We start from the raw sequence: 13,062 nt of genomic DNA on the forward strand, positions 1-13,062 counted from the left end.
CCCGCCCCCTCCCACCTGTTACTCTGAGCCCCGCCCCCCACCTGTTACTCTGAGCCCCGCCCCCCCCACTTGTTACTCTGAGCCCCGCCCCCCCACCTGTTACTCTGAGCCCCACACACCCCACCTGTTACTCTGAGCCCCGCCCCCCAACCTGTTACTCTGAGCCCCACCCCTCCCACCTGTTACTCTGAGCCCCACCCCTCCCACCTGTTACTCTGAGCCCCGCCCCTCCCACCTGTTACTCTGAGCCCCGCCCCTCCCACCTGTTACTCTGAGCCCCGCCACTCCCACCTGTTACTCTGAGCCCCGCCCCCCCACCTGTTACTCTGAGCCCCGCCCCCCACACCTGTTACTCTGAGCCCCGCCCCCCACCTGTTACTCTGAGCCCCGCCCCCCCACCTGTTACTCTGAGCCCCACCCCTCCCACCTGTTACTCTGAGCCCCACCCCTCCCACCTGTTACTCTGAGCCCCGCCCCTCCCACCTGTTACTCTGAGCCCCGCCCCCCCACCTGTTACTCTGAGCCCCGCCCCCCCCACCTGTTACTCTGAGCCCCACCCCCCCACCTGTTACTCTGAGCCCCGCCCCCCCCACCTGTTACTCTGAGCCCCGCCCCCCCCACCTGTTACTCTGAGCCCCACCCCCCCCACATGTTACTCTTCATTATTAATGAGCACTCCGCTTGGACACCACGTTATCACATCAGCGCGTTCTTTTCTGTGCGTGACGTGATACATTCCCTTCTTTGGCTGTTGCCCGGGTAGCGCCCACGTGTGTAAACTCTTTATTAAAATTTTATATTTAAAAAAATGCAAATATGGTTCTGGAATCCATGGCTGCAGTGGAAGCGCTGTATGTGAAGAGATAATGGGGAAGGGCAGGGTTGCAGACTTTCTCTGCCTCCCTCTCCGCCCCTCTCTCCGCCCCTCTCTCCGCTTCTCTCTCTCTCTGCCTCCCGTTCACAGCCTTGTTCTCTGCCTCCTTCTCTGCCTCCCTCTCTGCCTCCTCCTCTGCCTCCCTCTCTGCCTCCTCCTCTGCCTCCTTCTCTGCCTCCCCCTCTGCCTCCCGTTCACAGCCTTGTTCTCTGCCTCCTTCTCTGCCTTCCTTTCACAGCCTCCTTCTCTGCCTCCCTCTCTGCCTCCTTCTCTGCCTCCTCCTCTGCCTCCTTCTCTGCCTCCCCCTCTGCCTCCCGTTCACAGCCTTGTTCTCTGCCTCCTTCTCTGCCTTCCTTTCACAGCCTCCTTCTCTGCCTCCCTCTCTGCCTCCTTCTCTGCCTCCTCCTCTGCCTCCTTCTCTGCCTCCCCCTCTGCCTCCCGTTCACAGCCTTGTTCTCTGCCTCCTTCTCTGCCTTCCTTTCACAGCCTACTTCTCTGCCTCCTTCTCTGCCTCCTTCTCTGCCTCCCTCTCTGCCTCCCTCTCTGCCTCCTTCTCTGCCTCCTTCTCTGCCTCCCCCTCTGCCTCCTTCTCTGCCTCCCCCTCTGCCTCCTTCTCTGCCTCCCGTTCACAGCCTTGTTCTCTGCCTCCCATTCACAGCCTTGTTCTCTGCCTCCTTCTCTGCCTTCCTTTCACTGCCTCCCTCTCTGCCTCCCTTTCACTGCCTCCTTCTCTGCCTCACCCTCTGCCTCCTTCTCTGCCTCCCTTTCACAGCCTCCTCTGCCTCCCTCTCTGCCTTTTTTTTTCACAGCCTCCCTCTCTGCCTCCCTTTCACAGCCTCCCTCTCTCTGCCTCACTTTCACAGCCTCCCTCAGAGCCTCCCTTTTTCTACCTCCCTTTCACTGCCTCCCTTTCACTGCCTCCCTTTCACTGCCTCCCTTTCACTGCCTCCCTTTCACAGCCTCCCTTTCTCTGCCTCCCTTTCACAGCCTCCCTCTCTCTGCCTCACTTTAACAGCCTCCCTCAGAGCCTCCCTTTTTCTACCTCCCTTTCACTGCCTCCCTTTCACGGCCTCCCTTTCACGGCCTCCCTTTCACTGCCTCCCTTTCACGGCCTCCCTTTCACGGCCTCCCTTTCACGGCCTCCCTTTCACGGCCTCCCTTTCACAGCCTCCCTTTCTCTGCCTCCCTTTCTGCCTCCTTTTTACAGCCTCCCTTTCATTGCCTCCCTATCACAGCCTCCCTATCACTGCCTCCCTATCACTGCCTCCCTTTCACAGCCTCCCTCTCTGCCTCCCTTTCAAAGCCTCCCTCTCTGCCTCACTATCACAGCCTCCCTCTCTGCCTCCCTTTCAGCCTCCATTTCACAGCCTCCTTTTTGTTTCAGTGCTCCATTCAGAAAAAGAATTTCACAACGCAGCGAAAAGCAACAACACTGAGAAGATGCTGCAGCTGATGAAGCGAGGAGTGGATGTGAGGTCCAAGAACAGTGTAGGTACAGTACCCCTTCTATACCCCCGTCAGCAGGGGCTGCAATATTGTATCGCCCCTCTGCAGGAGGCTGTTATATAGTATCGCCCCTCTGCAGGAGGCTGTTATATAGTATCGCCCCTCTGCAGGAGGCTGTTATATTGTATCGCCCCTCTGCAGGAGGCTGTTATATTGTATCGCCCCTCTGCAGGAGGCTGTTATATTGTATCGCCCCTCTGCAGGAGGCTGTTATATTGTATCGCCCCTCTGCAGGAGGCAGTTATATTGTATCGCCCCTCTGCAGGAGGCAGTTATATTGTATCGCCCCTCTGCAGGAGGCAGTTATATTGTATCGCCCCTCTGCAGGAGGCAGTTATATTGTATCGCCCCTCTGCCGGAGGCAGTTATATTGTATCGCTCCTCTGCAGGAGGCTGTTATATTGTTATATTGTATCGCCCCTCTGCAGGAGGCTGTTATATTGTATCGCCCCTCTGCAGGAGGCAGTTATATTGTATCGCCCCTCTGCAGGAGGCAGTTATATAGTTTCACGCCTCAGTTTAGGCTGTTCTTAATAAGTTCCCATTTCCCCTGGGCTTCAGATACATAGGGAAACTTCAAATGAGGTCAGTGATATACAATGACAGATTGCATTGTAATGCTGAACTCTCCGCACTGGATATATTACAGGAATCCTACGAGAGACGTTTCTCTTCATACACGTAAAATCTGAGATCAGAACAAAAAGGGAAGAAATATCTGTAATTGGAGCAGTTTGAGGCAGGACTTCCAGCCCTGAAGGGGTTACACATATACACGTGTGTGTATATACACGCATGACGCTGTGCCTCCCTTGGGCTTGTGATGAGACTGACATTGATTCCGCGTCCCTTCACTTCTGTTTCAGACAGACAGGACAGCGCTGCACTGGGCGGCCGGAGCTGGACACGAGCAGGCGGTCAGGCTGCTGCTGGACCATGATGCAGCAGTGGACGATGAGGACAGTGTATGTGTCTGACCTTTGATGTGGGTCTCCCCTCCCCGGGCATGTTAAGCTCCTGGCATATAACTTATTCAACAAGTGGCAGTACCACGTAGGGCCACAGACAGATGAGCTGGTGAGGTGTATAATGGGTTAAATTTAGATGATTAACACCTTTAAAAAGTATTTTGAAATATGTGTTTAAGCCTTTCATATTTCCGTGGTACAGTGTATTGTAGAAGGATATCCTAGCTTCAGCACAGGTGACTCATCAGAGGCTCAGTCTTTGACTGAGCCTCTGACTGAGCGACCTGTGCTGAAGCAGGGACTGATTTAGCCACCTGTGCTGAAGCAGGGACTGATTGAGCCACCTGTGCTGAAGCAAGGACTCATTGAGCCACCTGTGCTGAAGCAGTGATAGCCTGATCTGCTGGGGGGTTGGGTGGGGGGGACTTGAGGGCTGGCGTTGAGCACACCATTTTCCCATTCCTCTGTGTATTACGAGGCCGGATCTTGGGTGGCGTTAGGAATGCAAATGCTTTAATAGGGAGCGCGGGTTTCCCAATCTGCGCCCTGCGTCCCGGGCAGACGGGCGAATCCTCCCTAATCCGTTTTGCGGTGTAAAATCCACGGATGGGTTTGGTCGGGTTTAATCCGCGCGGACTCGTCGCAATCCGCCATTGGATACAACCTGCGGCCGGATTTGTAGCTTCCAACCCGCGGATTCAGCGATTTTTAACATCCCGCCCCCGGGCGGCTGAATCCACGGCGCGCGTAATCCGCAAGTATTGGTAATAATATAAAAAATACGCAAAACGCAAAGCGCCGTTTAAAAAACCCAAAAAAACCCGTATCCGCACACCAAAGGAACCGGCCGACCCAAATCCGGACCCAAAACTTCTCCCCTCTCTAGCCCCAGCTTAGCCTCACTATGGGCCATATTTGCTAAGCCGCAAGAAACCTTCTGGCCCTTTAATGTGAGTGGACCATGCGGAGGCCAGTGGGTCAGCGCCGTTAAGTGAACCTGCGCCTCTTCCCATGTGTGCGATCCCAGACGCCGCATGGTTCCTTACTGCATGTCCGTATATCTCCACTTTGCTGCCTGGCCGCCCAGAATTCGATTGTCAGCTCCCTGGGGGAGTCTCCTTGCGTGGGTATTAGTCTCCCAGGCACTGCCCTGGTTGTAGCTGGAGGGGCTCTGCTGATTTCTGTGTGCCCCCCTAGTTCGGGATGAACGCGCTGCTGCTCGCCGCCTGGTTTGGACACCTCCGAATTCTCCAGATCCTGGTGAATGCCGGAGCGAAAATAAGCTGTGCGAATAAGGTAAGACCGGTCCCTGCCTCTCGCTTAACCCCTTCCCTGCAGGACAGATCACTATGTGTCAGCGTGTGTGTGACACAATCACCTGGAGAGGGACATTCCAGTGTCACTGAGAATCTGGGCTCAGATCTCACATCCCTGTCATTTAAAGCGGCAGACCATCAATATCCTACGTGTTTATTTTTTAAATAAATCAGTTCTGTACTATGAGAAAATACTTGTAACATGTTAAAAAAAAAAAACACACAACTCTGAATTACTTTTTTAATTAAGTAATAATCCCCTCAGAACAGGGCGTTACTGGCCAATAATGCCCTGGCTGGAAGAGTTGAAGGCCTGAGGCGAAGCCAGGGCATTATTGGCCAGTAATGCCCTGTTCTGAGGGGATTGTTACTATTATAGGCTGAATGTAGACTTTTTTCATAAATAATAGACACTTTTGTATAGTTAAATAGATTTTTTTATTAAAATAAAATGGTAAATACATGAAACCACCTCTATATACGCTTACACTGCAGATAGCTATATCCACACACTGCCACCCCTCTGTGTACACACACACACAGCAGCTCAACACACACAAACTGCTGCTACACACACACACAACAGCACACCACACACAACACAGCACCTCTACACACACAAGCACACAACACACACACACTGGAGCTCTAGACACACAACACAGCACCTCCTCTACACTCACAACACAGCACCTCCTCTACACTCACAACACAGCACCTCTACACACACACACACAACACAGCACCTCTACACACACACACAACACAGCACCTCTTCACACACAACACAGCAGCTCTACACAAACAACACAGCAGCTCGACACACACATGCTACACCCATAAACACTGCTGCTGACACACACACACACACACACACACACAGTAGCTCTATACACACACACATCAGCTCTACACACACACAAACTTCTGCTACACATACAACAGCACAACACACACACACACACACACACACTGCAGCCACAATCAAAAATGCAGCCACTTACTAAACTTTGCACTCCCCCCCCACCTCTACACACAACACAGCACCTCTACACCCCCCCCCCCACACACACACACACCACAGCCCCGCTATACACAACACAGCACCTCTACACACAACACTGCACCTCTATACACAACACAGCACCTCTACACACACAACACTGCACCTCTAGACACAGCACCTCTACACACAACACAGCACCACTACACACACACAAAATGCTGCTACACACACATGCTACACCCATAAACACTGCTACTGACACACACACACACTGGAGCTCTATACACACACTGGAGCTCTATACACACACACACAGCACCTCTACACAGATATACAACACAACAGCACAGCACTCACACACACACAAACTGCAGCCACAAAGAAACTGCAGACAGCCACTTACTTCTTTGCAGACTTCCAATGCCATAAAACAGGGTGGGACTTCTCTCCAGTAGATCCTAGAAGAAAGAGGAAGCTAGGAGCCCACCCCTCGCCTTAAATACCCTTTGCTTATCCCCTCTCCCTGGTCTGACATCACAGCACCTTAAGAGGAGGGGCCCCTCGCCCTTACGTTTTGCCACCCGTCCCTTACAAGTCCAGGGCTCTCTCTCTTCTATTCTCCTGGATACAATGTGTCTATGATCTTTAGAATATAGAAAGTGCTGATGTCACCAAAACTCTGAGCTGCCAGTCCTATATGGAAGAGAACCCTTCCACCCTCTTTCAGTGAGTAATACTCAGCAGGTCTTCAGTTATATGTTTTTATACAAGCGACCGTGTATCTTTTTTTTACTAGAATGGCTTGAACCTGCTCCACTGTGCAGCCCAGAGAGGTCACATCAAGGTCATGGAGTTTATGTTGGAGGACCTGGAAAATATCAAACTTGATAAAGTGGACAAGGTGAGTGTGTCCAATATTAACTAGATGGGTGCGTTCAGTTGCAGCTGTTTGGACGTTGTCTGGTAAGGAAGACGAACCTGACTCAGTCATTCTGCATTCATGTTATCATCAGAACGTGAGAATCGAACATTGATTATTGTATTCACCTTTGGGTCAAAAACTCCCGATGTGACCTCATGTAATGGATTCCTTCCCTGTCATCTCCCAGTCTCACATCGAATATTTAGCTAAACAACGACTCCAGCTCTGTTCAGTTCCGTCTCCTGGCCGGTGGCGTAGCCAGACGTGTGGGCCCCCGGGCAAAATTATTTACAGGGCCCCATTAATATTAATACTGACTGCAATTTTTTTGTCCCTCCCCCATCCTCTCCATGATCCTCTCTCTCATCATCCCTCCTCATCATCATCTATCATCACCATCTCCCCCTCCTTCTCATCATCTCTCCCCATCATAATCATCATTATCTCTCCTCCTTCTCATTATCATCATCATCTCTCACCCTCCTCCTCACCATCTCTCCCCCTCTTCATCATAATCTCTCCCCCTCCTCCTCATCATCTATCCCCCTCCACCTCATCATCCATCCCCCTCCTCTTAATTATCTCTCCCCCACATCCTCCTCATCATCTCTCCCCCTCCTCCTCCTCATCTCTCCCCATCATCATCTCTCCCCCTCCTTATCTCTCCCCCTTCTACTCCTCCTCATCAGCTTTCCCCCTCCTCATCATCTCTCCCCATAATAATCATCTTCTCTCTTCCTCATCATAATCTTTCCCCTTCCTCCTCATCATAATCTCTCCCCCTCCTCCTCCTCATCTCTCCCCCTCCTCGTCATTATCTTTCCCCCTCATCATCGTCCTTATCTCTCCCCCTTCTACTCCTTCTCCTCATCAGCTCTCCCCCTCATCATCATCATCATCATCACCATCGCCATCTCTCACCCTCATCATCATCACCATCTCTCCCCCTCCTCATCACCATCACCATCTCTCCCTATCATCATCATCATCATCATCATCATCATCACCTCTCCCCTTCAACATCACCTCTCATCATCATCTCTCTTCCTCCTCCTCCTCCTCCATGCCTACCCTGTGGTTGGTAATAGAGACGGGCGGGGGGAGATGGTATGCAGTGGCGGCGGCCCCCGGCGTTAAGCAGAGGATAAGCCGGTAGAAGAATGAGCAGTTGTTACACGCTCTAGCGGTCTGACCCGGAAGTCTTTCTTAGTTCCAGTGTCTGCCGCTAGAGGGCGCTCCTCCCCGGCCGTCCTGCTCTGCCTGTGTAACAACTGCTCATTCTTCTGCCGGCTTATCCTCTGCTTAACATCAGGGGGCTACCCCGTCGCATACCATCTCCCCCCGCCCGTCTCTATCTGGAGAGAGAAATGGGCCGCTGACAGGGGGCGGGGGGTTGAGAGCGTGGGCCCCTGGGTTTTGCCTGGGCCCCTGAGCTTTGCCCGGGCTGTAGCTACGCCCCTGCTCGTGGTTCCTTCGCTGTGAATCTCGTGTAGTTCTTGTATTTTATAAGCTGGTCTCTTCACGTCACAGCAAATTATTTATTCATCAAATGTCTTAGCAGGAATACAGTGAGAGTTACCTCTCGTTTTCACGTACGTCCTGGGCACAGAGTTATGATACCAATACATGGTAACAAATACATCGTTACATTAAATGGACAGAGGTTTCCTTGAATTTGAAATGGGCAAAAGGGTGGAATGACCAGTGCCGGATTACCCATTGGGCATGTGTCTAGGGGCCCCCAAGGTTAGGGGGCCCCCGAATGTTGCAGTGGGCCGATTCTACGGCTCCCCATTCGGCTGCCTGCCACACTCTCCCTCCTCCTGTCGGTGCCGGATCCAACTTCTGCCCGATCGGAGGAGGGAGCGGGAGAGTCCCCGGACCTCACCCAAGGTAAGGGTGTGTGTGTGAGTAACAGAGGGGTGTTTCTTACCTTCTCCGCAGCGGCCCTCCTCCTGCAGGGTCATGTTGTCATGGCAACCCGCCGGCACATGGCGACGCATTGCCATGACAACACGGTGTCACGTGACACTGCAATGTCATGACTGCAGGAGGGAGGGTCGCCTCGAGGAACGGCCCCCAAAGCCTTGATGCGTAGGGGCCCCAGTGGGTCTTAATCCGCCACTGGGGGTGATTACAATGTGCAGTAACCTCGTCACTGATACAATGAGCCAGACCACAGGGAGGTACAGCGATACATTGTACCCGTCAGTCACTCGGGGGGAATGGAGACTGGCAACGGTTTGGTGTCAATAGTGCCAGCAGTAATTTGGATTTCCTGTCAGAGGTCCCGTGACAGCCAATGAGAAACGGCGGGTTATCTGCGGAGCGTTAAAGTAAATCTCACGAAAGTATCTCCCAAATCAACAAGAAAAGCGGCGTCAGAACATTGCAACCCTTTCAGGGGCAGAGGGTGATGCAGCTCACAGCTAAGTGGGGAGAAACTATGGAAGAAGAGATTACACAAAGTGTAGCAGTGAGTCAGCACCCTGGAGAGCGTCACATCGTGGGGGGACGCAGCGGTGAAACTAATCTCACACATCGCCTGTGCTTTGCAACGGATGTTTGGCTGGCGGAGGGCGGGGACGTACAGGGCATATTTACTTATCATTTGTCCGTGGTAAAAAGCAGAACCTGATTTTCAAGAGGCTCAAACCATTTGTAATCCTCTGTCTGCCAGAAAAAATAAGGACATTCTCAGCCCTGCAAATGATGTGGGCAAGGAAAACATACTGGTGCAGGAGTTTTCAGCCGTTGTTCGGTTAGGAATTTGAAAATTCGATTTTGAAATTTTGGGGAACCCCAACCCTTGCCCCTATCTCTCTCCCCCCGTCTCTCCGTCCACCCTCCCCCCGTTGCACCGTCTCTCTCTCCCCCCCCCACCACCCCCGTTGCCCCGTCTCTCTCCCCCCCTTACGCTCCCTCTTGTGCGTGTGCACAGTCTCCCATTCACACCCACACACCCACTCCCACCACACTCTCCCACTTACACAGACACACACACACACTCCCACTTACACACACACTCCCACTTACACACACACTCCCACTTACACACACACTCCCACTTACACACACACTCTCCCACTTACACACACACTCTCCCACTTACACACACACTCTCCCACTTACACACACACTCTCCCACTTACACACACACTCTCCCACTTACACACACACTCTCCCACTTACACACACACACACACACACACACACACACACACACACTTACACACACACACTCTCCCACTTACACACACTCTCCCACTTACACACACACACACACACACACACACACACACACACACACACACACACACACACACACACACACACACACACACACACATACACATACACATACACACACACACTCTCCAACTTATACACACACTCTCCTACTTGCACACACTCCCACTTACTTACACACTCTGACCTCCTGTCCGGACCAGTTCAGGAGTGAAGCTCTTGGAATGTGTTCCCCCCTTCTTCCCCCCATCCCTGCGACAGTGCGCGCAGACTGGAGCAGGCAGAGAGGATAGCAGTGAGCTGCCGGCTGCTGCTGAGCTTGGGAGACGCCAGGTCACTGCTATGCGGGGGTGCCGTCGTGCCCCCGGTCCTGGGACAGCTGGGAGAGTTATCCCGGCTCTCCCCCCCTGGCGGCCGCAGAACCCCTGAGGGGTACTCGTGGAACCGCGGTTGAAAACCACTGTACTAGTGTATCTCCGCTGGGACCCGTCTCACTTAACCGCTCGCCTGCCAGAGGCCTGCATGACAGTGCAACGGGTTGCTCGCATTCCTGGCAGCCAATGAGTTAACCCCGTCACTGCTGGAAGAGGCATGTGTAGCACAGGGGAGTGCAACTCCAGTCCTCAACCCCCCTTCCTTCCCCCCCCCCCCCCCCAACAGGTCAGGTTTGAAGGGAATCCCAGCTCCAGCACAGGTGGCCCAGTCAAAGACAGCCACTGATTGAGTCACCTGTGCTGAAGCAGGGACTGATTAAGCCACTTGTGCTGAAGCTGGGATATCCTTAAAACCTGACCTGTTGGGGGTAGGGGGGTGGGATTGAGGATTGGGGTTGAGCACCCTGGTGGAACCAAGGAATCTAAAATACCTACAGTACTAAGCTCCCTGGTTCTTCTGAACTAAATAAAACATTTTGGGGCCTACTTTGCTTACTAAGAATATATATATAATATAATATAAAAAATAATATAGATATATATATATTTTTTTTTTTAAGTGTTGCGAATATCTAGAACTGTTCTCATTCAGAAAGTGAAAATAAAACCCGGTGAAGGGGATACTCTGTACTCTTAGACTGCCGGGGCTGCAAGCAACGGAACAGTTTGGTTATCGGACACGGCTGTCACACGCTGTGTGTTCCAGGGGGTGTGCTGGGGAAGGTTGTTCTGTAATATTGGAAACCATATTTGTTTTCTTGGGAGCTGTCTGTTCAGCGACGATCTCTGTGTTCCGATGTAGCTGGGCAGGACGGCTTTGCACCTGTCTGCGGAGCACGGGCAGCTGGAGGTGGTGGAGTTCCTGATTGGGTCTGGGTGTCAGCACAGCCTGAAGGACAAGGTAGGCATGCTGGCACAGAAGGGACCACTTACCTATCCACAGTGTCTCTGACACAGCGCAGGAACACAGTGACAAAGAGATAGAAGGGACAGATGGCCCAACCCCGGGTCTGTCCTAACCTCTGTCTACAAAGGGGTGGGCAACTCCAGTCATCAAGGGCCACCAACAGGTCAGGTTTTGAGGATATCCCTCCTTTGGCACAGGAGACATAATCAGTCCCTGCTTCAGCACAGGTGGCTCAATCAGTGGCTCAGCCTTTGACTGAGCCACTGATTGAGCCACCTGTGCTGAAGCAGGTATATCCTGAAAATCTGACCTGTAGGTGGCCCTTGAGGATTGGAGTCGGCCTCCCCTGGTCTACCAGATGACAGTGACAGACCGGGAAACGTGCGTGTCAGAAGGTTTGGCCCTTCCACCAGTGGGACAAAGTGACACAGAGGGGATTATATACTAAAGTCTCCCGGCTGCAAAGCTGGGCAAAGTCTGTACGAAAGAACAGCACCAGGATTATCAAAGGAAAAACTCCCGCTGCTTTCAGTGGGCTTTCCTTTTCAGAGATGAGCATGGCTCGGTTTTCTTTGCCCTTCCTTTGGCAGCCGTGAGACTGTAATAAAGACAAGAACTTTAGTTCAGACACACAGATGCTGGGGATTGTGGCTTCTATCCCAGGGAACTGAATATTTTAGATACTTTAGTAAATAATTGTACCCTTTCACTGTTGGGGAGGAGGGGGTGTGGTGAGGGGAAGGGGGGTTTGGTGGAGGGTAAGGGGTTGTGAGGGGGGGTTGGTGGGGGTTTGATGGAGGGTGAGGAGGGTTTGTTGGGGGGGGGGTGGTGGGGTGGATGAGGGGTCTACACAGATCTTTACGCCCAATTTATTTTCAGGAGAACAACACCGCTCTGCATCTGGCCGCTAAGAACGGGCACACGGACGTTCTGCAGAAAATTGTGGAGATTGGGGTGGCACTCGATGAAAAAAACCTAGTAAGTGAAGAAGTTTGTGCTTCCCCTGTTCCCAGTGATAAGGAGGAGCTTAGCATCATATCTGGGTAGGGACGAGTTATACAGAGCGTATATTATATTGCATAGTGCATCATTTTATTTACTTTAAGCTATTTAAAGCACCGACTTTAAGCTTCTTGTAATCTAGTCAAATATATTAAATAAACATTTCTGAAGAATGAAATATTAACCCCCAGGCAGTAAAAGGGGTTATTAAAGGGTTAAGTGGTTCTTTCATGATCTGAGGATTCGATTAATATCAGTTATCGGATTTGCAACTCGGCGCGCACCTCCGCAGCTCTGTGCGCACCCCTGCAACTCGGCGCGCACCCCTGCAACTCGGCGCGCACCCCTGCAGCTCTGCGCGCACCCCTGCAACTCGGCGCGCACCCCTGCAACTCGTCGCGCACCTCCGCAGCTCTGCGCGCACCCCTGCAACTCGGCGCGCACCCCTGCAACTTGGCGCACACCTCCGCAGCTCGGCGCGCACCTCCGCAGCTCGGCGCGCACCTCCGCAGCTCGGCCCGCACCTCCGCAGCTCGGCGCGCACCCCTGCAACTCGGCGCACACCTCTATGGCTCAGTGCACACCTCTGCTGTTCGTTGGTCACAACACCCTAAAGGCAAACACAAGAAGCATGAGAGGAACAAAAGTCCCTGGTGTGGGATGGCTGTAACCCTGGGAGGGGGTAAATAAGAGCAGGAATCACTATTGACCAGCACTCTCTTACGTGCCAAAAGTATATAGCAGACACTCCTTGCACCTGACGGAGGTTTAGGGTTAGGGCTAACACCCTCCGCTCCCCCCTCACCCCCCCCCCCCCCCCCAATGCTTACTCTTTCCGTCTACGTATGATTGAATAAGCCGCATAGTTAGCGCACATT

The 13,062-nt window shown here is 52.6% G+C and overlaps 1 protein-coding gene across 5 annotated transcripts in view; it reads left to right on the plus strand.

Annotated features, from left to right (window-relative positions):
* The window catches only part of ANKDD1A (ankyrin repeat and death domain containing 1A), a 44,338-nt gene that overhangs the window by 15,977 nt on the left and 15,299 nt on the right, over positions 1-13,062 (plus strand). For 2 of the 5 annotated variants that reach the window (XM_075575306.1, XM_075575304.1), the window contains exons 2-7: positions 2,259-2,362; positions 3,247-3,345; positions 4,546-4,644; positions 6,467-6,571; positions 11,078-11,176; positions 12,062-12,160. In XM_075575306.1, the coding sequence (XP_075431421.1) occupies positions 2,259-2,362; positions 3,247-3,345; positions 4,546-4,644; positions 6,467-6,571; positions 11,078-11,176; positions 12,062-12,160 (605 nt within the window). Of the gene's footprint in view, positions 1-2,258; positions 2,367-3,246; positions 3,346-4,545; positions 4,645-6,466; positions 6,572-11,077; positions 11,177-12,061; positions 12,161-13,062 lie in introns of those variants that run through there. The other 3 variants (XM_075575305.1, XM_075575307.1, XM_075575308.1) reach the window with 3 other exon arrangements.

Source organism: Ascaphus truei, chromosome 18 (assembly GCF_040206685.1).
Source record: "Ascaphus truei isolate aAscTru1 chromosome 18, aAscTru1.hap1, whole genome shotgun sequence".
Lineage (NCBI taxonomy): Eukaryota > Metazoa > Chordata > Amphibia > Anura > Ascaphidae > Ascaphus > Ascaphus truei.